Source organism: Haliotis rufescens, unplaced genomic scaffold (genome assembly GCF_023055435.1).
Source record: "Haliotis rufescens isolate VD_foot unplaced genomic scaffold, xgHalRufe1.0.p SCAF_47, whole genome shotgun sequence".
Taxonomy (NCBI): Eukaryota; Metazoa; Mollusca; class Gastropoda; order Lepetellida; family Haliotidae; genus Haliotis; species Haliotis rufescens.
Window position 1 is genome coordinate 1684823 of NW_025964190.1, and position 27004 is coordinate 1711826.

Sequence of the window (27004 nt, forward strand, 5' to 3'; positions counted from 1 at the left end):
TCTGCTGGACTCCGGGCCAAACCACCTGACCAGCAAGTCGATTTCCTCCTGCGGAGACACATTTAGTTCGTACATAATTTGTGTAAAGCTATTCTGCCACACAGCAAAATACTCTGGCTTATCGTTGAATTTACTCAGCCGAGAGAGGAGGAGGTCTTTCCTCATCAAATATTTGGAGAGTTCTGAACACAAACCCAGTTGGTTTGTCACATGTCCCAATGCAGGGGGAGCTGTCATGTCTGGGACATAAGGTTCAGCTGCAGGGTTGAGCACACTATTTGGTGGAACAGTACCACGTTGAATTGTCGAGGCCTCTGGTGCATGTACTTGCCTTGGTTGAGTATGGGAGTCGTCACCATGGTTATGGAAGGACTTGAGGTCATGAACTGTGTTGCGATTACTCTGCCCGGCTTTGTGAGGTGTACTCGTACTTACGGGTATGTCTTGGTTCTTGGACACAGTTTCAACCTGGTCAAGTATCCTAGTTTCAAACTCATAAAAGGTTTGTTGGTTTTCCACAAATTTCTGAATTTCTTCGAGCTTCGCCGATGTCTGGGAAGAACGGTCGTCTCACCTTGAATTCTTGTCAACCTCCAAGACTCCCTGCATAGCTTGTAATTCTGCCTCGGCTTCATGTACCTCACGCTGTGAAGTAAGAAGTTTCAGATTCACTTCCAGTTCAGCTCGCTGTTTCTCCATCTTTGCTTCCTGTTCAGCGAATTTCAGTCGAATCTTGGCCGCTTCAGCCTTTGCTTTTTGTCTCATGAGAATAGAACTTCCACTTGAATGAAGGCTTTTGCTTCGCACAGAAGCTGATTCTATCCTGTCAGTGTTTGTCAAACTAGTAATTCTAGCATTAATGTCCTTCAGTGCCATCTGCACCTTATTCAAGAGTGAATCGGCAATGTTTTGATGTGCAGCCTGTACTTGTGAACTTTCTTCAGTGCCAGTTCATTGTAAATATGCAAAGAATTCCAAATATGTTTCCTCATACTTCCCGTATTGACAGTCAATATTTGCACGCACACTGGTTAATTGTCCCAAATCATCATGTGTCGAGTGTGAACAGGCACTCTCTGTTTGCCTTGCTAGTTTGGAAAGTTTGTTGACATAATTTTGCACGTTTTCTTGATATAGTTCGTAACCTAGCTCCGTTAAACGTCTAGATCCTTTACGTGATTCCATAGTGTTATACTCACGCACAATTCTTGGAAGAATAATGTGTCAATGGATCGTATGTCTCGTGGTCATCGGAGCGCTGTGCCTCTTATACGAGAGCGGCGATGAAGGTTTTTTACTATAACGACTTCGAAAAGATGCTTGTATTGTTTCTTTAATCATTATAAACCCGTAGTACAAAAGGGGTAAAAAACCTGTACATGTCAGCACTTGAGTAATGGTGATAAGACCTTTGAGTAGGTGTAGAAACCACTGATTTGAAACACGTGCTTTTTCCGGAAGTTTGAAAAAAAAGGTAAGAAAAGATAACTCTTATTGACTTAGATAGAAAGAGAAGCGTCCGTAAAATATTGCCTCGTAGGGGGCAAGACACTTTGCATAAATGACTAAATTGCGAATATATTAACTTAGTCTCGTCGCTATATGGCTGAAATAATGCCGATGCGACGTTATATTTTAACTCAGTGTTTAGGCTAAAAGAGTGAGTGAGTGAGTATGGTTTAACGCCACTTTTAGCAATATTCCAGCGATATCACGGCGGGGGACACATTAAATGGGGCTAAAAGAGTGTATCAAATTATGTACTTGTTGGTTTATTCAGTTACACATATGTTTTTCTGTGATCTGTTTCTGGTTACTTTTAGTACAGATACAATCCCGGTTAAATTATCATGAACAGCTTCAGCATCGTCGACTACGTGGTGTTCGGTGCCACCATCCTCATGTCACTTGGCATCGGTTTGTATTTTGCCCTGTCTGGTGGACGTCAGCGATCTACATCAGAGTTTCTGGTCGGAGGTCGCAACATGCAGATTATCCCCGTCGCGTTGTCGCTCGTGGTGTCCTTTGAATCATCCATCATGATCCTGGGCATTCCAGCTGAAGTGTACGTGTATGGCGCCCAGGTCTGGATCTCCTCCTTCAGTTCATGTCTGACGGTGTTCATTCTTACTGGTCTACTGGTTGTGCCGTTGATACATCCACTTAAGATAACGTCTGTTAATGAGGTACATGCAAACACTACTATACTTCATAATTAAATTGTTAACATAATGTCTGCAATGATGTACTTGAAGCAGTTAGATTATTTTATTTGGTCAATGTTAGCTATTATTATTAACCTTGAATCTTAGCATATGCCTACAATGTTACGTTATGCACAGATATTCTTTTGTTACTAAGTATAACATTTGTCAAGTAGCATTGGTCCTTTTCTAAGATAATCGTGACACGAGTCATTAACATACCAAACCTGTTACAAATAATGTTGACATCACATACCAACTATTTCACATGAAGGTCTTACTTGTTGAGTTTATCAAATCCCCTTCACAGAAAATCCCCTTCACAGAAAATCCCCTTCACAGAGTCAAAGGTATACTTTGCTTTCTTGTCAAGGTGTAAATCTTATGATGTGAGTGCTTACTTACTGTAGCGATGAACAACTTTAAGCTATACATTTTAAGAATCACCGTGAATAATCTGCTTTCTTTACTGAATTATTGTAGAAACTTTATTTCGTATTTAAAAAATCCAATTTTTAACAAGTTTCGTTTAATATAAAAATATACATTCGCTATTATTATTAATAACTGAATGATAAGAAGGCTGATTGTAGAAATTCAATTAAACTTATGATGCGGTTATTTGATTAACTTATTCACTATATTGTGAATTGTTTCCCTTCACAATTCGACCCGTGAACATTCCGGGGTAGAATAGGTCTTCAGCAACCCATGCTTGCCGCAAAAGGTGACTATGCTCGTCGTAAAAGGCGACTAACGGGATCGGGTGGTCAGGCTCGCTGACTTGGTTGATGCATGTCATTGATCCCAATTGCGTGGATCTATGCTCATGATATCAATCACTGGATTGTCTGGTCTGGTCAAATATTGCTAAGGACCTCGAAAAGGATGAGACGCCAAACATATGACGTTGGGATAAATAAATGTGGTTTTTTTTCATACTAACAAAAATATACTGAAACAGAAATATTTTCTTTTTATTCGAAAGACTTGGCACAAAAAAGATTTACTTAATCATTCTCTATATTTGTGTTTGTAGGTATTCTACATGGGAATAGTTGTGTTTGGGACAGCCATAGGTCTCGAAGAAGGTAATTATATATATTCTTTAAAAAAAGAAACACAAAGCCAGATTTGTGTGAGGAAGGAAAATGCATTTGTAGGATAAACCGTACAAGGTATTGAGCCAAAATGTTGTGGAGATAACACTTGGTGATTGTAGTCAGTTATCGGTACATAGGAAAGTCCAAGGTGTAGGTCAGCTAGCATCAATAGCATCAGCTAGCATCAATGCCCCAGTTGGAATCGTTGTCCACCTGACATCTCCGAATCAGATCTTCGGGTTGTGGTTGACGTCGGCGTAGCGGCCTCTCCAAATCATCACATAGGTCCTCTATCGGTTTCAAATCCTGGGATCTGGAGGGCCAGGGGAGTAGACAGGCTCTTGTGCTGTATGCGGTCGAGCGTTGTCCTGCTGGAATACACCGTTGCCATTGGCTGCAATTGGGAGGACGTGTGGTAGGAGAATTTCGTTGATAGATCGTTGAGAGATTGAGGTTGCCCTGGATATGGACCAAACCTGTCGTGTCATGATGAGAGATAGTCGCCCACATCATAACGCTACCCCTACTAAACCTGTCCACACCAGTGCAGTCGTTATTGACGATGTTGTCGGCGCAATATGTCGCGTCAAACAGGACGTCGTGCTCGTAGACCTGCTGCTCTTAAACGATTCCGTACAGACTGGTCGGACATTCTGCGCAGTCCGGGTATTTGAGATGCGGTTGAGGTGGCTGTGGTCGTCCAATTACGTATTGACCCATGCTGTTGAAACCGATCCTGTAGCCTTGTGATCATGCTGGGCGATACATTGAAAAGCCTAGCTGCAGCTGATCGGGACTCCCCTGCATGCAAACGGCCTATGACGTTGTTCCTTTGCACTTCTGTTCATCTTGGCATGTTGTTCAACAGTCACTGTTCGATTGACGCAAATGCCAGGCAATCCAAAACAATGCTCTATAATACCGTTCATAGTGCTGCTGCACGTGCAGTTCCTGCAGCTCCATGGTCCTTTGGTAATGCACTGGTTGCGTTTTTCCGATTCGTACGTGTTTCCCGACTGATGATTTGCATGTCCTTGTTGTAATCATTTTGATCAGGGAAATTTGTCACTGACACTATAACACATTAAACCTCTTCATTTTGCACCACTTTGTTCGCTAATTCTGCTTTTATGGCCGTATTGCGTTTCTTTTTATGAAGAGTATAATATGTTGGTAAAGAAATGGCCACAGTAATTTGCTTTTGTTGTAGAAAATATATGTACTGTTATCTATTTATTAATATGCATCAGCTTTAGAATGGCACGCTTGTAATATGTAATTGTTTGAAAACTAAACAATTCATATCTAATTGGCTTGGTAATAATAAGGCTTTTTTGTGATCAGTGCTATCCAAACGGAAAAGTGATTAATTTATAAAGCTTTGGTATTATGGTAAGTTGTGGCACGGAACTTTGTGTTAAAAAAATGTCAGCATTATTTTTGCATTTATTGGGATTACTTGTTTAGTTAAATCATGGCATTGCAATAGTGTTGGTTTCTAATTCTTGACAATAGCTCTGTTCACGGTTGGCCTTTTCCATGTGTGCTTAGGAAAGCTAACAATGGGGTAAATATGGCCTTGACTCAAGTTAAACTGTGTTGAAATTATACCCAGGCAAACAAATCTCTATTTCATTGACTGATATACCCAAAGTGTGGTCAATGTTCCTCGCCATATTTGCTGCCGTCATTTACACAACGATGGTAAACTGTACAAGAAAATGTGTATGGGTTGTGTTATGATGTAAATGATGAATTTATGAAATGTATATCCCTTTTAGTTAACGATATCAGTGTGAAGTTGTGTCCGATTGTTGACGAGGCTTTTTGCGTATGCCACTATCATTTGAAACCATGAGGCAATGTGAAATATGACACATTATTACAAGTAACCCGTGAAGATCCGGGTTAGAATACGTCTTCAGCAACCCATACGTAATAGGCGACTATGCTTGTCGTAAGAGGCGATTGACGAGATCGGGTGGTAAGGCTCGCTGACTTGGTTCATGCATGTCATCGTATCCCAATTGCGCGTATCGATGCTCAAGATGTAGAGCACTGGATTGGCTGGTCCAGACTCGATTATTTATCGGCCGCTATGATCAGAGGCCATTTTCAACCACCATACCCAAAGTTCTTCACCCACCCTAAATGTGCTGTTGCTGTGTTAATGATTGTGTCGGTGAGTACTTTGCTGTAAAACCTGTTTTAATCCATAGGGTGGAATCAAAGCAATTGTATGGACCGATGTCTTCCAGACGTTCATTATGACCCTCGGAATCCTGGTCATTGTCATTAAGGTGAGTTAAACTTCCTGGAATGTCTTTACAGACATGGGCAACATGTGCCCCAAACGTGTGCACCCGTCAATGGCGCATGTGGAACCCGTCAACTAAACGTGTGCAACCCGTCAACCATATGTGTGCAACCATATGTGTGGAACCCGTCAACCACTCGTTTGCAACCCGTCAACCACACATATGGGAGGGAACAAACCTTTGACAAGACCCATATTTTCCTGACATACGAGGTGGCAAACACAAGTGATATTACTGTTTTCAAGAATGAAATACACTGGGTTGTATTTGCTGATTAACCTCTAAGATGAGATGTATGCAAATTGACTTACGCGCGGGGTTACGCAAAGTGTTCGGCCTCCTGTTTATTTTTTAAATGAAATTAGTGTCATGACCGAGTGGACTCGATCGGTTGGCCTCTGCCTTTATCTGCGTTACCCAGCTAAGCCTATGGGGAACAACTCAGTGGATACAATATACGATGTCATCAAGTTCATATGCGCATGTTGGAATCTTCAGAAATGACGTCATAACAGGACAATGTTTTACTACGTCATTGCTCTTTGCGAATTTTCGCGGAGCTATCTTTATATCCATGAACCCAAGTATTGAAGTCTGTTCTCATAAATACATATAGTCAACAATAATTACTTCACAGAGAGCTTATTTAATGATTAACACACACAAAATGTACACAACAGTACGAAATCAGTGACATCGTTCTGTTCTTTTTACAGCCAACCAAGAAACAGTAGTTTGGAAGTGGGCGTGGCCTGATTTGTCTTCTGTTGATGGAAACATAAGAAACGCAAAAATATTGCTTGGTTAGCCAATCTAGTGCCAAGGAAACGCTTGCAGTTTATTTATTGTTGGAAAGAATGAAAGATATTTCAATCAACCACATTGTCCTTAATTCAAAGAAAGTCAGTCCAAAACTGTTATTGTGAGAATTCATTAAAAAGTTGATATAATAAGAAGTTGAAGAAATAAACGAAATTCGATGAAAACCATTACATATATTTCGATATTTATTGTGTGTTTGTTATTATAATAACAATCTTAATAAGCATTCTTTTGTTGCACTGACATGTGTCAATATATGTTAAAAGAAGTGTCGATTGTACGATTCCGATTTACACTTCACCATGAGCAGATGCTTATGAATCACAATCAGATATTCATTCCATTAAACCCATTTTCGTGCCCAACTGTAGATGAAATTACTACATTAACAGGGATACGGCAAGTAATTGATTGCGATAAATCCTATTAACACTGGTTATTCCCCTTGGTCAGACAGGTAGTTGTCAGACAGGTAATTAATGAAGACGTATCTATAACTAGAATAGGACACTCCTCGTTAGCGGGATCTACTTAGATGTTCTTTGATGATCAGACAGGTAGACTGTCATTTTCCTCCATCCGAATTTTGATATTTACCAAAACACATATGCCAAAACTTAATAATATAATCGCTATTAATGTACAAATTCAATGTATGTTATTGGCGGTAAGCATTAAGATAAGCTAATTCATAATATATTTGTGGATTTCTACTGAACATAACCTACTGTTCAAAGTATACATCGACTTGAGCTGCATACGGGAAGGAAATCAGAAAAAAAATGTACACATTTAATTTGAAATGTAATTTGAAGTTCAATCATTTATCTACGAGCTAAAATATAACTTGGGTGAATTAACAAACTGTAAAGAAGCATATGTGGGGGTCATACATGCCACTTCTCATAAAAAATATACAGTTGATGAAAGTCTGATAACAAAACTTTTGAACGCATCCATAGCACCTCGGCCGTAAGAGGCGACTAACGGGATCGTTTGGCTCGCTGACTTTCAAGATGCATGTGATCGGATCCCAGGTCTAATCAGAAAACCAAAGAGGGGTTGCAATGTAACCTCGCTTCAACATCATGTCAAGGCCAAATCCTCACTTAGCAGTTCTTCAGCAACCCTTGCTTGTCATAAGAGGCGACTATGCTTGTCGTTAGAGGCGACTAACGAGATCGGGTGGTCACGCTCGCTTACTTGGTTGATGCATGTCATCGTATCCAAATTACGTAGATGGATGCTCAAGAAGTCAATCACTGGATTGTCTGGTCCAGATATTTACAGACCGCCGTCATATACCTTGAATATTGCTGAGTGTATTGTATCTGCATATGTATTGTATGCAGCACATCTCTATAGCTGCGTTGTACTCGCGGATATTATCTCTTTGTACCCTTGTTTTGTGTATGGGCCGGAGGCCCTAAGTACAATAAAACCTCTTGATCTTGATGTTGTGTGCGGTGTTGAACAACAAACAAACAAACCACACCGGCACAACATGGCTTATCAGCTTCAAAATTGTCATTACGCCACGTTTCACTTTCCAGGGTACCTTAGATGTCGGGGGAGTGGTGAAAGTGTGGTCTGCTGCATCCAAAAGCGGAAGATTTAACATGTTAAAGTATGTACAGTTTTCTTTCACCCTTACGATTTCAATGTGGAACTCCCCTTCTTAAACGCTTTTCCCTGCTTCCAAATACAATTGCTTCTCCCTCAAGATAAATATACACATCAATTCACAAATTAGCATGCAACACTTTCAATTTGAACTCATAGCTTGTGGGGGCACTGGTTGCCAAGCAATGTAAGACGCTGCAAGTCACTGTGCAAAGTCGGAAATTAGAAACCAATGATCGTTGGCTTAAATCCCGGTTCTAAGCCTTTTGAGGTTTGTCAGCTCCATTGCCGAGCTCGTGGGTTTCATCAATGTGGTCACTTCAGCCGTTCCTCCTTTATGAAGCGGACACGCCGTGATATAACGGGAATTATGTTCACTCGTTCACTCACTCACTCACTCACTCACGAAGCTGGTATTCTTTTCAATTGTTAGCAATTGTAACCGTATTAAATACTTAAATTATCCTGGGACAGGTACAGCAGTACAACAGTATACATGTGTGAATATAGAAATAACGTGTTGGGAAAGTTTCTCACTAACTCAAACCTGATGATTCAAATAGTTCCTTTTGTGACAAGATCACATCACGGAAGAACGCATTACCGACCAACATCTTATCAATTTACAGCTTTGATCCTGATCCAACTGTGCGCCACACGTTCTGGGGGCTGTACTTTGGGTACCTGGCAAGAGGACTCAGTTTGTCATTCAACCAATCAACCATACAACGTATTTGTTCAGTGAAGACGCTGAGGGGAGCACAGAAGTATGACTTGTTTACAAGGCAATCAGTTTCAGAGACGTATATCATTATTAGTAATCTAAGTGTTACAAATAGTAACAAATGAAATGAAAATTTCTAATAATGACAACTATTTGTCTGACAAGAACATTAATAAACGATAGATAATGACTGGATATATGTTTCTTGCAGAACCAACCAAAGTATTGTATGTCACGAAAATAAGCATCTCAAATGCGAGACAAAATATTTCCAAAACAACAGAAATTGTGTTCAGAATGACTTATATTGATACTGTCCTGTAAAATGGATGCATTGTTCTACACGTGTGGGATTATATTTCTTCTTAAAAAAAAGAAACGCACAAATAGATGTTCAGTAAATTTATTGAACCTAATGAAGTCTTTATATTTAATTTATTATCACAGAAACAAATATGAAATTCAGACACATTTTGTCGTTGTACAAAGGGTTGGAAACTGTTCATTGTCATGTCACATAAGGCCACAAGGTCCAGCTGAACTCAGTATCTCGTGCGACCGCCCCGGGCAGCATACACGGATCTGCATGTGCTCGGCCCTGACTGGATGAGTGTACGAAATCTGTCCTGCTGAATTTTGCGCCATTCTGCTTGTAAAGCGTTGGCCAGTTGAGGGAGTGTCTGTGGTGTGTTCTGACGTTGACGTACACGTCGATTAAGTTCATCCCAGAGGTGTTTGATTGGGTTGAGATCTTGAGATCTCGACGGCAAGGGCATTACGTAAAAGTTGGCAGTATAAAGGGTATTCCACCGTGACACGAGCTGTCTTCGGAGGAGCGTTTGCTGGTTGGCGGTCAATAATTGAAAGAAGGCGAGGTTGAAGAATTTGATTCATGTAGCGATTTGCTGCCAAATTTCCCTGACCACAACCAAGTCAGATCTAGTGGTGTAGGATATGTCCCCCACACACCGACAACACTACCGCCAACGAATTTGTCAAATTCACGTACACAATTTGGGGCAAAACGTTCAAACATGTTGTCTTCCATCTCGCCGGTGAAGAAGACATTGCGATTCATCGCTAAACCAAACTCGTCTCCAGTTTCTCATATTCCAAGGCTGTTAGGTATGGCACTAACCCAAGCGTCGCTGTCGATGGATCTGTTGCAAAACAGGGACAATAACTGGTCTTCTGGGTCGGATTCCAGGCTCGCAAAGATGGTTCCTGAAAGTCTGATCCTCCCCAAACCACGGATGCGCCCTGCAGTCTCCGTAGCTGTGGCATTGCGATGACGTAGGTTGAACAATCGAATGTAGCGATCCTGTGCAGGGGTGGTAGCTCTTGGTCGGCCGGGGCGGTCGGGTAGCCTAGTGGTTAAAGCGTTCGCTCGTCACGCCGAAGACACGGGTTCGATTCCCGACATGGGTACAATGTGTGAAGCCCATTTCTGGTGTCCCCCGCCGTGATATTGCTGGAATATTGCTAAAAGCGGCGTAAAACCATACTCACTCACTCACTCACTCTTGGTCGGCCAGTTCTCGGACGGTCTGCAGTGGAATTGAACTGTGTGTATCGGTCACAAAGGCGGCAGATGGTGCTGTGGTGGACATTGAAGTGGCGTGCAACAAAATACTGCCATTCCCCTCATTGGATACGTCCTATGGCGATGTTTGGATCAGCAGCGCTGAGTCTCGTCATTTTCGAATGTTGACAATTGAATGACAAATTATTGGTTTATGCTTGCCTTTTTATAGCCACAACCACGAGTTACGAATGCCATAGCGTGCACGTGCATTTTGCTTTACTGTTTTTCTCCATGACATTTTTTTAACAAGTGTGAAAACAATGCCGTTTAAGACATTGCAAATCGACAATGGCTGTGTTTTGACACACGGTTTTTTTTTTTTGTGTAGTCAGGTGCAGTGGACTACATACTACCTGTGCATTTTTTTTAAGACTATGTGTATTAGTAAATATAGTGTTTATATTATTAGCACATGTATTGCACAGCCAATGTCATGTTATCATTGCACCAAAGCACCATTATATATACAGTGAGAATAATTGATTGACGTGTCAGGCTACAGGAGTAAGGCTATTATCATTTGGGAGGGGACTGTCATGGAGAAGGATCGTTCATGGTTAAAAATAACAAACGCACTCACAACGTTGTGGGTTTCAATTTTTTCCCTATCGCCATGTGCTGATCAACTTCATTATAAAATTATATTACAACATTTTAATTATTACTTTGAAAGAAATACTTATGAATACAATATTAATAAATTTACCACTGTAGATATGTGGATGTCAACAGATTCTGAAGGAACCACATGCAAATTACAATTTGTTTTATCTTTGGGTTACACGTGTGTGCTATTTATGATACTATAGGTACTTGCATCAATAGGCAGGTATGCTACAAACTTTCTTTGCGCCGTGTTGATCCTCTGGATGAAAGTTAACTTGTAATGACTTTTGGATTGTGACGTGCTTTCTCCTCCAGGGTTACCTTCATGGCCGGTCCTATCTATTGGCTGACTGTAACACTGTCTATACCAATCGGTATCGTGGCTTACTCATATTACGATCATCTGGGGTGGGATCCACTTGCTTCTGGTCAAATCACCGACCCAATTCAGGTACCAATCTGTTTTCCGTCTAGAACTGACCCCATATTTGACTATTGTGTCTTATGTTCATATCAGGTGTATAAGCACGTCAGCTAACTGTGGAATCACTCTAGATGGGATTTTGCCAAGGGAAGGGAGTTAACTGACTTCAAAAGTCGAATTTCAACCCTTCCAAAACTTGGCTGGAATTACTAGGCTTGTTCGTAGATCCGCCAGTGGCTATGTCTCTTGTACGTCCCCCCTACTGACCAATCAGATTCTACCTCTCATATATCTTGCACTTGCATTAAACAAAATGGCGGCGAGTCAAGATGATTTTATCAACAATAATGATCCCTTGCCTCGGGAAGATTGCAAGATGGCAGCCATACACGACTCTGATGATGTTAATAGTTTTCGGAAACACCAACTGTTTTTGTAAAATAATGTGTTTTCCACAATGCCAGTATAAAGCACTGGGTTCAAAATGATTCTTTTTCAGATCCTTCCCATCCTGACTGTGGACATCTTTAAAGGTATCCCTGGGATGTTTGGACTGTTTGTGGCAGCTCTCTGTAGTGCCTCAGTGAGGTGAGGGAATGGGGAGGTAAAATGTGGCTTAACCTCGCGGTCAGTATCATTGCGCTAATACAGCGACGTTGCTTGGTTGCTTGTACTGGTTCGGACTAATGCCGGTTTGATAGCGCTAGCCCACTGAGATATCATGAAGCAGTTTAACATGGATACTTTGCTCAGACACAGTACGCTGGTTCTGAGACGGCCAGTCCTTGTTAAATACCCTTAATTCCGAGCACTGGACCGGGAAACAGTCCAATTTTTTCTTGCAAGACGCGATCGAACCACTGACTTTTCACTTTCCGAGGAGACGCTCTATCCACTAAACCCTGGAGACGACAGCCTCACTAAAAAGATTTGAAAGTAAAGACTCTTGGCTACTGTCATTATCAGCACACAGCTGAACGTCAGTTCTCTGAAGTAGAAATAACAATACTTTGTGTCTAAAGGTATAACAAATGTCGTTTGTCCCAAGAAGAAATTGTCACACAGTAAGTGTTCACATAGGATGTCATTTAACAAAGGTCGACATGGATTGTGTGTACATGTTAAGGTATTAAATAATTTAATTGTTTGGCGTTTGTTGAGATTGAAGTCCACATTTTACATAATCCCTTCCCTTCAGCACTATTTCCTCTGGGCTGTCCAGTCTGGCGGCCACAACCTCGGAAGACATCCTCAAGCATCACCTGCCAAATCTTTCCGACTTCAAGGCAACACTTGTAGCTAAAGTAGCAGGGAGGATGTTGCGTACACATGTATGGTATTGTTATCCCCATATAATGAACTCGGGTGGTTGCGTGAAGGAGGAGGTGGTGGTGGTGGTGGTGTGTGTGTGTGTGTGTGTGTGTGTGTGTTATAGTCGACGCTTCGTCCGTCCGTCTGTTCGTCCGTCAGTAATCATTGCGTAACCCGAAAACCGTTAATTCTTTTTCAACATAACTTGACAGATATATCAAGTAGATCCTTAAGTGGTGGACTTTGCTACTTACAGTTTTGACATTTTTATTTTTCTCAATTTCCATTGAAACAATTTGGACTTAGCTGAAACGGAGGTAATCGTCTTTTCCGCAGCAGCACTTAAATCCTACTCAGCGTTTTTCATCCGATCTTGGTACATGTATTAATCAAGGATAGAAGTGGTGCCTTTTGCTCTATGCCAACAAGCTTTACCTTGACTTTGTTCATAGTGGTGTATTTGTCCAAACCTTATCTCTAAAACTAATAGGTACTCTTTCTTGAAACTATGCTCACACGAAGACCAGGTTGTCAACTGGTGCCTTTTGCTACTTTGTTTAAAATGTATATTTTTTTCAGCTTCCATGGCAACAAGTTCGATGTTGATTCTGTTTATAGTGGTGTGTACCTGACATAGAAATACAAAGTTCCGAATCCTATTTCCATGGTATTGTTTTGATAGCTCAATAACTACTCTTGTAAATGGACAGATATATTAGTTAGAAATTCATCAAGTCAAAGTAAAAGTCAGATGATTTGGTCTTTGAATTTGTGGGGACCAGGGAGATTTGTCATCTTCTGATGATCTACAGGTTACCTTGCTCAACATTGACAACATAGTATGTTTATCTCCAATCTGCCATGACGAAGTAAACCTCAAACTCTTTTTTAATAGCCAATTGATTGACTGTTTGGAATGGGTTATCGATCAGAAATTACAGAATCACTGACAGCAGTCATTGAACAAAATATGGCGCTCTTTACCCTCAAACAGTTTGTTTTCACCCTATTACTTAGGTCGAAATCTTTACAGGCATTGAAAGCATGTGGCACAGCAACTTGATTAGCTGACATGAGGTTGGCTTCCCTGAAGAAAACTAAGCAAAGCCTTGCAAATGTTTTGTTCTACGCCGCGCGTCACAATTAAGACGTCATATCGCTCATTGTGCCACAAAAGATATGTCATCAGAGTAATTCTATATAGGCAAAGGCCAAATAGCAAGCTCTCCTTTGTCCTAAAAAAAAAATATTTGAATTCTCTTTCTAGATTTCTGTCGTGTTTTCTGCACAATCTGTCACTCATGATGAATACTTTTGTAAACGCAAATTTGCATTGTGTAGCCTATAATTGTACATATAGTTATTAAAATATGCCTACCCACAATGGCTGTTAAAGAAGTACTATTCTAAAAATATAGCTTCCGCGGTGATTCGGCCGTCAAATCGACTGTTTTAAACAAAGGGGGTCATTGTGATTTGAAAACCTCTGACTGACCAATCAAAATTAGTATTTTCAAAATCCATGGTAGAATGTTGGGTAAAACAAGAAACAAAAAACAAACACACAAAACAAACAAACACTTTTACAAAAACTCGCTCCCGCAAGGAAAATACCGGAATTTAGACACTCGTTATTTATGTTACTTTCAAAAGCAATGTTGATTTTCTGAAATTGATCTATCTCAAGGGACTGTTATGTGCGTGTTATGAAGCAAGATTAATACATTATTATTGTTCAGCTCACCAGATTGAATGTCAAGTGAGCTTTTGTTGTGGCCCATATGTCCGAGGATCGAAACCGATTTTACACTTTATCCACTTTACAGACATCATTTGTTTTAAAATTGTAATGAAATGTATGGCACACATTTAATTAAAAGTGGGGAAAAATCATTTGTGCCTGGGGGCATATTGTTTACTGTTACCAGGTAGGGTCCCATATATTTTGGGTGACAGATAGAAAGTAGTATGTTATTGTCCGTGATAGTGGGTGTGCGATCTCGACAACATCTGCGTGTTTGAGCGTGTGCTTGCGTGCGTGCATGCGTACTTGCGTATGGCGAAAATACCATTTAGCTACTGTTTTGTCTTATGTACCAAATCGTCCTAGTTAGGTAGATTCTCAAAACGCATGGTCAACCATTTGGCAACAATAGTTTAGAGATTCAAAATTTAACGTTTAACAATAACGTGTGTTCAGGAAGAGGTATTTCTTTTTACACAATTAAAAAGGTAAGCAGTTGTGACCAGTGAGCTGCCTTTAGCACCTATAATGTTTCATATCTTAGACATGGTATTAAGTTTGGTTTTGGTTTGGTTTGTTGTTTAACGCCACATTCAGCAATATTCCAGCTATATGACGGCAGTCTGTAAATAATCAAGTCAGTGATTGATATCATGAGCATCGATCCATGCAATTGGGATCGATGACATGCATCAACCAAGTCAACGAGCCTGACCACCCGATCCCGTTAGTCGCCTCTTACTACAAGCATAGTCGCCTTTACAGCAAACATGGTTCCTGAAGACCTTCTCTACCCCGGATCTTCAATGGTCCGGTATTAAGTATGTTGATGACATCATAATATACAAAGTTTGCGGTGAAATATATAATGGAGAGGAAACATGTATATATTGTGGTCAAGAAACTATGAGTTAAATCCTCTTCATGGGATCACCAAATGAAGGACAACATTGACTTTGCTGCGTGCAGGTTGTTTAGTATAAATTTTTTAACAGTAAAGCAATTACTGACGTCAATGAGGTGGTTTTATGCCTGAAATCTAACAAATTATTTTCTTCCATTTTCACATGCTTTGTTTCATCGCAGTGCGGTAGGACAGTTCCCATACAAAGCCACCACAGAGGGTACCACATCTCTTGTTTGTATGTGCAAATGCCCTGGCAATGTCCATAAGGCATATTTCATCAGTGTCCTCAGACGTTGCTAGGTCAAAGTATTTTTCAGATGTGTTTTCAGTCTCATAAGACTTGAGAATGATCGTTCAGATGATGCAGTCATGATTCGTCTTATCAGGTAAATCTTGAGTACTGATCGCCTCAAGACATATTGTTGTATTTTTGCTGCAGATCAGTGTCTGCAACTCAGCTGAGATAACTGAGTGCCTTGAGGGTCAGCACATTTAGAAAAACTGTAGGCCCAGTGGAAAAACTGTGGGCCCAAACATTTTACCTGAAGCAGGAAGACATACTCTTGCAACATAAATTACAGCACACAAGTCAACCAGGAATGGCGATTACATTTATTACTTTATTTATTTATTTTATTTATTTACGATTTGCTTGAAACGTCTTCATGTTGCTCTTTGACATGTTCAATGTGGACCCGTTTTCGAAGCATGTGTCCCAAATTATTATATTGTTTAATAACATGGGAGAAAATAGTTCATTATTTTAATTCTTTTGATAAATATGATAAATTGAAATCAAATACGTATTTTCTGACTTTGTGAAAAGTGATAGATTTAATAAATGAATTATTTTGACGTTGCTGCAGTGTGGCCAGTACACCGGCCTCCGGTGTTGAAAGAGTTCACAAGAGTACATTGAAGCTGGCTCCTGTTTCTCCAAGAAATCTCAGTGTTTTGATTCATTTACCATGCTTACATCTTCAAATAAACTGCAGGCCGTAAAGGCCTGCTGGAATATAAAACTATCAGCCCAAGAAAAAAATTGTCGGCCTCGGGCGAATGGGCGAATGGGCCCATGTCCATTTTGAACACTGCTGCAGATAGTTAAAATGTTTATAGGTAGTTAACCTAAGCTAAATTGGTCGTCATTGTGACGATGATATGCTGTCAACAACAATGAATCTTAAGGCGCAAACAATGACACAGTTTTTGTATGACCCCTGTCCCGTAACAGGGTCAAAGGCAAATTGCCAAGTTTCGAAGTAATATCGGCTCCAAAATGTTTCCTTGCATACAACTGTTCAGGATTCAAGAACACCCGTGAGAGAACAGTTTATACATTCAATTTTATTTCGATTCATACATATAGCTTTGTTTAAAGGACACGTAAACATAGCATAGCAACATCATAAATGCTTGACTAAAGTCTAAATTGAAAAACGGTAGCAGATGTTTGTCGCTCTGCACAATTTCAACGATCGGTCGGCGCTTTGTCTGCCTCCTTCCACCTGGGATTTTTTAATTGCATTTACGGGGCTTTCCTGCCTGCACATTCGTTTGATAACCGTGTCCACAATATGAGCTCTTAGTAACAGCATAGAAGATGCAGTAGTGTACTCAATTCTCAATTTTTGAACATTGAAGGTTATCAGAGAATTACGATAATCATTGGGAGCAATCCCTGACACAGTAGACATTGTCTCCATTATAGCGATATAATTATAAGGAGAATTACATGAAAAAAACATAACATATATGATAAACCTTTTCTGAACATGTCAGTTCTGAGGAGAATTATATCCAGGTGACATAGCTGCTTAACATTTTGAATGCTACAAAATTTTACGACATAAGTTTTAAGACTGTAGGATTGTTCAAAAAATATTGTTTGAGTTTGCTATACCAGATAAAGTGGATACTGAAATTCCTCTTCAACATCACTGGGGCATGTTTAACATTAATACCTGCATCACCTCGGGCTTTCCTCCGATATTAAGCTGACACGCCGTGATATAAACGTAATACTGTTAAAAGAGGCATTAAACTAAACTCACTCACTCGCTAATACTATTGTACATTCTTTTATATTTTAATGGGCAGCGTCCTAGCGCAGCAAACAACACTGCATTATATGTAGACGCCTAATAATCACTGACAGAAGTCAAAGTGAGATCGCTTTACATTATCTCCCTTGAGGAAACCAAGGTTAGCTGATGCCTAACATAAAACGCTACCAGTGTAACCATCAAACAATTTCCACATGTGTAAAGCTATCAACAACGCCAAAATTTGACTGAACTCGACACCTTTTCTAAACTAAACGTTTGTGGTTTGGGTGTTAAATTCAAACCCCAATGATTTTCAATAATAATGTATCTAGGAAAATTGATATTCGCAACAAATTCAAAATTTCCACTTTATTTTCAATTTAAGATTACTTTCAAAGAATGTATCTTATATAATGTAGAAAAGTGAATAATAAAAAAAGATATCCCAACAGCACAGGTGTTTCTTTAAAAGAAAACTCGTTCCGACGCCTACGTGTGTTTATGCAGCAAGTAATATTTAATATCAGTGCTGGCAGCAACTTTTGTAAATTTTGTTAAGTGTCTGTCTTCGTTGACTAAATAGTGAGCTACAGTGCCAACGCACTATTTTGGCAATTATAGCCTCCTTGATAGCGACAAACGCATCTTTAACCATTGACAATGATGAATATGTCATTGAAGATATCCACAAGTGTCCTGGTGGCCTTTTCCGGACCTCTGTGTGGATTATTCATCTTGGCAGCATTTTGTCCTTGGGCTAATGCAAAGGTACGGATCCTACATCATCGGGTTGGTACTATCATAAGCATAGTTTTTAACAGGCGCTTTATGGTCGGGAAGAACAAGAATGTCAACTGAAACACTTTAACGTTCAAGGGTTGATTTTAGCAGGCTTATGTCTCAGACCAAGCAAACTTTGTCAGAATCATGAGGTCTTGGTGTTGTTTGTTTGTTGTTTAACTCCGCACTCAGCAATATTTTAGAGCTATGTGACGGCGGTCTGTAAATAATCTAGGTTGAACCAGACAATCCAATCAATTTGGGATACGATGACGTGCATCAGCCTGGTTAGTGAGGCTGCCACTCCGATCTCGTCAGTCGCCTCTTACGACAAGCATGGTCGCAAGCATTGGTTGAAGACCTATTCTTCCCCGGATCTTCAAGGGTCAGTATCATGAAACCAGGGCAGAGTACCCTATATTTGTCCAAATTGTTTTCGAATTTTGGACAAAAAATGCAAAGTTTGAGACCGAAGGGGAAAGTAAAAATTAAAAATAATATCAATAATAAACATACAGTAATAAGAAAAAGATAGACCTCTTTCAGGGAATTACATTTTTGATATCTCATCAGAAAGAGGTTACTGAAAATAGAGTTCCCACATTATCCTCTTTTAGTTATTGCTGTCATGTAGTTATATTGAAAAGGTCATTTGTGTCTATTATGACATCATTGACCGCCTCCGTGGTCTTGTGGTAGAGCGTCCGCCCGGAGAGCGGAAGGTCCAGGGTTCGATCCCGGGCCGCGTCATACAAAAAGACGTTAAAAGATTGTACTTGTTGTTACCCTGTCTGGCGCTCGGCATTTAGGGGCTAAAACAAGGACTGATCGGCTCGGAGTCAGTATACTGTGTCTGAGTGGGGTATTCATGTTAAACTGCGGCATGGTATCTCAGTGAGCTAGCACTATAAATCGGCATCAGTCCGGACTAGTACAAGCAGCCACACACACACATACACGTGCATGCACGTCGCTATATAAGTGCAATAATCTTGGACGCGACGTTAAACCCGATTTCACCTCACCTCACCTATTATGACATCATGTTTGCCTTTTTGTAATATAAAATGTGATATGGACATGCCATGATATAACTTGAATACTGTCCGCTCAATCACTCACTCACTCTTACTCTTTACAATTGTTAGCAATTGCTGTATCAAATACTTAAACTTTCCTGTGACAGATACAATAGCATACATTATTGAATATAGAAATAATGTGTTGGGAACGTTTATACCAAACCCAAATTTGATGATTCAAATATTTCCTTTTGTTACAAGCTCATATGGCACCGATGATGTTTCTAGGCCTATCAGCCCCACACCTGTGCGCGTGGTTTTCACCAACGTGGTGAACGCCTGAGACCAAGGGTCCAGATTTTCGAAACGATCTCAGCTGAGATAAATCTTAACACCTTACGTTCGAAAATATGATATCTTAAGTTTGAGATAAGATAGATTTTCGAAACTATCAGAAACCTGTTGCAGATCGCACGAAGATACGATAACTATCGTAACTCTAACTGAGAACTTATTAGTGTCAGAGATTGAAAAAGCAGGGTGTTTCGAAATGACGTCACGGAGATATCCCAGCCGTTGATAATAACAAGTGACATGGAATTCATGATCACATTGTCAGGTCACATTGTTTAACACGCAACTATTTGAGTGACATTCCGTGCAATCCTACATATATATGTCCTTCATGTAGACGTTTTGTTCTTATGATAAATGATGCCATGACTACTCGAACACAAATAACATTCGTGTGCCATGCAAAGGCATTTTTCAAACCAAAAAAATGTTATAATCAAAAAGTGTAGTGTTACCACAATGTAGCTATTAGAATTGGACTAATGTGCCAAAAAAGATACTTCACTATTTTTCCTTCAAATGATCCTCCCGCGAGCGCACAGAACTTTATGGTAACACTTTGCGTATTAAGTCAACGACGACAGTAAGGGACGTTATTCTAAATGACAATGACGAGACCTTTGATCGAACAGCAGGCGTTCAGCATTTAAGATGCGTGTTCAAGTCTGATGTTACGTGATGAATACTTGGTCACAATACTGCTTTTTTTATGTGTATGTCAAAAGTCAAGTTTATAAAGAAAACACCAATATTATATCTGGAAACACTCAAAACAAAAATTGTTCAGGAAGCAGCGCACCCATAATGAAAATGCATGTTTCTTTTGTTTTTTACATATCTAATATATTTTTGGAATAAACAAAGGACTCAAATACAATATCAATCTATTTATATGTAGATTATATTTATTTTTTTAATCTATCTAGAACTTTAATTCTTATCAAAATTTGAAAGTGACACTTATTTTCGTTCACAAAGGGAGATACTTCAGGAATTGTCAAGTTATGTTGTCTCATGGAACACGCCACAAGTTAACGTGAACATACATATAATGTAGTCCTTTTCTATTCTTTTAAATTAAGTAGAGCTAATAAATTGATTTGTCTGATTTGATTTAAATTGAAATGAAAAGCGAAACCTATTCCCAAACGTTTGGCTTGTCTGACAGCATTGCTAAGGGTGCGGTGACCCTATCCTTTACAATGTCTTTATTGTGTCAACTGTCTCAAGTATCTATATTTTATTAATTTAAAACGAGTAAATGTACACTTACATATTAAAAAGACCATTTTTAAATCGGTCCATTGAATGCAAAATTCAAAGATTATCCTGGTGAAAATGTCTATTTACTGATCAGTAAAGTACATTCAATGAACATTGTCTGCGAAAATATATTGGAAAGTGATGTTTGGAAAATGTTCAACATACGTTACTTAATGATGACATTTTAAACCCAAACGAGCATGGAAAACCATTTTTTACTTCATTTCGCATGTTTAGATTGATGTAATTTTATAACATGCGAAAATAAAGACAAAAGCATTGTCGTTGGTTGGTTGGTTTGTTGTTTAACGCCGCACTCAGCAATATTCCAGCTATATGACGGCGGTCTGTAAATAATCGAGTCTGGACCAGACAATCCAGTGATTAAAAAGCATTGTCACATATGCAATCCAGAAATTATAACAGCGGAACTCTGTGCTGTTTGAAAACTGTAACATTGAGCAGGGTCTCACTGGGCGAATACAAAGGGAAACCACTCTCAGTTAGAGTATGATTAGCTGCCTCTGAGTTGACAATAAGGTCATGGTCAGTACTTTAACCTGCTGACACCGTCAGTATTTATCCTTCCCAAATTATCGAAAAAGAATGTTGTTTCACACTTCTTCAGCATGGACTCGGATAGACACATATTATAAGCTATCGACTCCATAGTTATGTGGATCGCTGTTGCTATGAAGAACATTTCTGACGTGAAATCTTTTATCTGTTCTTCGTGTTTTCGAAGTGTCAGTTGGAATCCCACAGTTATCAGAACTGGCTATGTTTGAACGTAAAGCAGATTAGTTGTTTGAAATCAATTGTTTGCAAAGTATGCCGCCATCTTTGATGAAGATAAAATAAACATACGACAGGTATGGAGCTATCTTAGATTTATGACCATCTTACAATATCTTAAAGCTCCGATAGTTTTGAAAAAAGACCACGATAGACTACGATTTCCATACGATAACTTAACAATACTTTTAGGGCTACGATCGTTTCGAAAATCTAGGGCCTGTATCATTTCGGGCTTACACCACACATTAAGTTGACACCCTTTCCTGTGACAGACACATCATTATACATAATTGAATACAGAAATAACGTGTTCATAAAGTTTATACCAACCACCAAACCCAATGATGCAAATAGTTCCTTTTCTTCAAGGTCAAATTACAATGATGATGTATCTAGGCCTGTCAGCACCATACCTTACTAGTGGGTTTCACTTGCATCATGTCGGGTTTTCCCCAAACATTAAGCTGACACGCCATGATATAACTAGAATACTGTTAAATGCAGCATTCAACCCAACTCACTCACTCACTCATTATACGCATGTGACAGGGGGCATTCACCGGTGCACTCGTGGGTTCAATAATCATGATGTGGATCTGCCTGGCTTCTTCATTTTCCGGTGTTGTGAAGCCTACGCCATGGCTTCCTCCTGGATCAACTAACCAATGCATGACTGCAACACCACCAGTGGCTTCAAAAACGTCAATATGGACGACATTTACTCCATCTGTGTACAACGCATCGGTGGCCGAAACTTTCCGAGAGCCGTATGTATCAATCAAATAAAAAAAACCATATGTGACAGCATTGAAATGAAATAGCTTTGTAATATGTAATACTTAAAAGAAGTCAAAGACCATCATTCATTCATTTTACTATAATTAATATGTCATGTCATGGCAAAATAATCGGGTGTGATGTCCTATTAACATATTTTAAATTAAAAATTTAAGTGATTCAAATGATATTCTACCATGAAATTGAAGAATAATTGATTCTGATTGATTTAAAAGAGCTGTTCTTAAGGACTTTGCAGGAGGGGATTTGACAGTCAATCAGAAAACACTCCTTCCTTCGAAAGTCCACGGAAACAATGTCCAGATATCACTGAATTCACACCTTATCAAACTTGATGTAATTCATTTCAGAACATGATAAAGAAAATCATACATGAACCACCATTCCGGGCCACAAATGTCTCATCCCTTTCACACGCCAGCTTTGAATGCGTGAAATCTTGAAATTGACAGGTCAAATCAAGCAGATTGCTCGTGTCAAAATATCGGGCTCGTCTGCAGCTTGAAAAGCTGTTTTAAAACTATTTCTACAACCTGTCCCCACTACCATGGAAAATGACTTCTCATGCTTATTTCCAAGAAATGACTTGGTCCAAACAATGCACAGCAGGTTGCGATGAAATTATAACATAACATCTATCTTTGGACAAAGTTTGGAGGGTCAGTTGTTAACTTCTTTTTGAAAAACGATGTGTTTTGAACACTTATTTTGAACTAATGAAGACTATGGGTTAAGTTGATTTTGAACTTCTGTGCTATTTGTTACATATATAACTAGCTGTGTTTGCGTCCCTTTGTACCCTGTGTTGTTACGCGTTGCAAGAGAGCACCGTTTTTAAAAGCGTTGTTGCCGTCATGGTAGAATGGAGATAAATGTACAGTGTTTTCAAATTTGATGTAGTCCCTCTGTAGAGTAGATACCTCTTATTTATACATTTGAATAAATCAAAATTAAAGTAAGAGGTATTTACTTTACAGCAGGTCTATATCAAATTTCAAAACATGGTCGGTTTATCTTCTTATTGCAAACTGCTTTTGTATTACTGAGTGTTAAAAGTTCTGATTCAAAACCAGTTGATTATTAATATTTAGTTCAGATTATAATGGACATTTTTACCAGTAAGGTAGACTGATCGAGCTGTGTGAATTAGGAGTTTTCGCACGTGTGTATTTTAAAGTTTCTAAATAAGGCTGGTCACGTGACGAAACATTGTTTCATTTTGGAAAATGATATGATATGGCGTCCTCCTTTAATTTGTCCATGACGTCTGAACAATAGGCTGACCGCTGAGTTCATATGGCATACCATTTTCCTGTATTGTCGTTCATTGACTCACCATGGGTAATCTTGTCATAAACTATTTAAATATTTGGCATTATCTATGTTTACATTTTCCCATTTGTCAGTTTAAGCGGCACGAGAAAGGTGACTATGTCGACCATGGGAAAATATTATTGAGAAACAAATTTCAACTGATGAATTATTTGATGGGTATTGATCAGAAGTTGCTGGATGACAGAGTAGACAACAACAATTTATGGACAACAACTTTATTTCACTGTAATAGCGACGATTCGGTATAGATCCGTATATACGGTATAAGGATCTATACTGATCTATACTAAAACGTCACCATTACAGTAAAAAAAAAGATGTTGTTGTCCATAAATTGGGACGTGTGGTTTTCTCACTGACATTAAATCAATTCAGCAGCGATGTGTGCACCTTTTGACATACACAAATGTGAGTGTTGTATAAGTATTTGGATTTTTTACATCTTGAGTGAACATGTTTTAGGATATGGATAGAGGAAATCTACCGGCTCTCTTATGTGTGGCTTGGACTTCTCGGCACTAGTCTGACAACACTCACTGGCTTCACTGCCAGTTGGATCACAGGTAACAACATTAACGGATAAACCTTGGACGACTTAACTTTGGAGTTTACACATACACGAGTATACTTCTTTATAATATTTCCAGGACGCATGAATGGCCTTGTCATTAGTTTGACTACACCCATCGGCATTATTGCCAGCTGTGTACAGGTAACAACATTATTAGGTAAACCCATGCTTGCTGTAATAGGCGACAATGCTTGTCCTAAGAGGCGAATTACGGGACCGGATGGTCAGGCTCATTGACTTGGTTGATGCATGTCACTTGATTTTCTGGTCCAGACACGATTATTTAGAGGCCCCCGTCATATAGTTGTAACCTCTTGGCACACGTGGCCTTGTCATCTGAACAACTGTAAGGCCTTGTGCGATCCTCCAATCTTTTCAGAAACTTTTCATGTCTCAAACTATACTTGACCTTTAGTAAACCAAAACGTAAACTCTATGGATGACAACTCTGATTTATTGCATACAGCAACGTTTCAATGCAGATTCTTACACCGTTATTAGGCTTGAGGTAGAAAAATGTAAGAAAAACGTTCAAGCGTCAAAGCACTCGGACGCAAGCGTTCTGGTGCATTAACTAACAGGTTTCGGGCAAACCTATTCTTTATCACACATGGGGATAGAGCTAACTTCTTTAACAGATAACAAAATTGTAATCCCTTCTAACGAATACATGTAGCTGCAATATTGCCGACACGGCTTAAATCAAGTTATGCTCATTGTCTAACTGTTTTCGAAAATGACAAAAAAATCATGGAATAAATCCGCCTGCTCGTTTTACTTACCTCGTGAGGAAATGCAGGGACCTTAAGAAATGTGGGATCTGAAACTTTCAAAGGGATAAATTTTGATCCTACCATCACGACAGTGCATCCAAGTCAAACGTGAATATCTCCCCTAACACGCTACATACAGTATGCATATCATGTCTGATCATAATTTCAGGTTTTAATCGCAACAGCCCAGTAGATCCCAGGTACTTGGTGCCTGTAGTTGACAGACTGTGCTGCTGTCTTCCCAGATCAACCAGGGCTTTCCTTTCACGAAGAACAAACGAGGATAGCATCAGGGTAGTCTGAGGATGTTGTTTCTGTATGTAAAGGTTGATTCAATGTTATGTGAGCTTATGGTGTCAAATTCATATTCGGTGCTTGGGGGAGGGAAGTTTTACAAAAACATACTCTTCAAAGAAAGAAACAGAAAGCCAGATTTGTGAAACGTAGGAAAATACATTTATACGAAGAACCGTACTACGTATTGAGACGAAATGTTGTGGAGAGAACACCAGTTATCGGTACATAGGAAAGGTCCAAGGTGAAGGTCAGCTACTATCAATTACGCGTATGTACCCCGTTGGAGTCGATAGCAGCCTGATATCACCTGCACATGGGGTGAGTATGGTTTTACGCCACTTTTAGCAATATTCCAGCAATATCACGGCGGGGGACACCATAAATGGGCTTCACACATTGTACCCATGTCGGGAATCGAACCCGGGTCTTCGGCGTGACGAGCCAACGCTCTAACCACTAGGCTACCCGACCGCCCCTCTTCACATGGAAGAGACAAATACGCGAATCACATCCTGGGGAATGGTAGCCCACTCGGCCTGCAAAAGCCAACTGCTGCAACGTTTGGGGTTGTGGTTGATGTCGAAGTAGCCGTCTATCCGATTCATCCCACAGGTGCTCTATCGGGTTCAAATCACGGGATCTGGAGGGCCAGGGGAGAACATCAACGTTGTTGTTGTGTAGACAGGAACTTGTGATCCGTGCTGTATGCGGTCGAGAATTTAGTTGATGTAAGACTGCCATGGATATGGACCAAACCTGTCGTGCCATGATGAGAGATAGCCGCCCACATGATAACGCTACTCTCATCAAAGCTGTCCATTTCCAGTACGCAGTTTCAAGCGTAAAGTTCTCCCCGACGTCTGTAGACCCGTGCTCTTCCATTTACTCAACAGAGGAGAAATATTGATTCGTCACTGAACTCTTTCGTCACTCTCCATCGCGGTTGAGGACATACCCAGATTTGACGACACCAAGGCAGTCGTTATTGACGATGTTGTCGACTCAATATGACGCTTCAAACAGGTCATCTTGCTCGTAGACCTGCTGCTCTTAACCAGTTTCGTACGGTCTTGGTGGAGACTTTGGCAGTCCTGGTATTTGGGATGCGGTTGTGGCTGTGATCGTCCTTTCACGTAGGGTGTTGCAGTCGCATGTAGCGATCTTGGGCGGGATGGTTACTCTTGGTCGTCCCGACCCTGGCCGATTACGTGTTGACCCATGCTGTTGAAACCGATCCCATAGCCTTGTGATTGTGCTGGGCGCTACATTGGAAACCTTGATCGGGATTCCCCTGCCTGAAAGCACGACTTTGTTTCTTTGCACTTCTGTTAATCATGGCATGTTGAACTGTCACTGTTCGATTGATGCAGATGCCAGGCAATCAAAAACCCTGCACTTCAATACCGTTCATAATGCTGCTGCACGTGCAGTACGTGCAGCTTCATGGCCCTTTTAGTTATGCACTGTGTGCGTTTTTTTCCGAATCGTACGTGTTTCCCGACTGATGGTTTGTCTGGAAATTTGTCACTGACACTATAACACATTAAACCTCTTCATTTTGCACCTGTTGGTCCGCTAATTACCCGTTTTGCGT

The 27004-nt window shown here is 40.0% G+C and overlaps 1 protein-coding gene across 1 annotated transcript; it reads left to right on the forward strand.

Moving 5' to 3' along the window:
• Positions 1–1850: 1850 nt before the first annotated feature.
• On the forward strand, positions 1851–25400 carry LOC125372751 (sodium-dependent multivitamin transporter-like). The gene is made up of 7 exons (XM_048383325.1): positions 1851–2084; positions 3244–3295; positions 4176–4279; positions 5527–5607; positions 11909–11997; positions 12608–12740; positions 25359–25400. Exons 1-7 carry the CDS (start codon positions 1851–1853, stop codon positions 25398–25400), a joined length of 735 nt encoding a protein of 244 aa, XP_048239282.1.
• Positions 25401–27004: the final 1604 nt, after the last annotated feature.

Bases quoted from the DNA above. Each gene is read 5' to 3' on its own strand.
- LOC125372751 (XM_048383325.1), top strand. From the start codon at position 1,851: ATGAACAGCTTCAGCATCGTCGACTACGTGGTGTTCGGTGCCACCATC. The intron at 4,280-5,526 runs GTAATGCACTGG...TTTAATCCATAG, and splicing joins TGCAGCTCCATGGTCCTTTG to GGTGGAATCAAAGCAATTGT. The intron at 5,608-11,908 runs GTGAGTTAAACT...ATTCTTTTTCAG, and splicing joins TCCTGGTCATTGTCATTAAG to ATCCTTCCCATCCTGACTGT.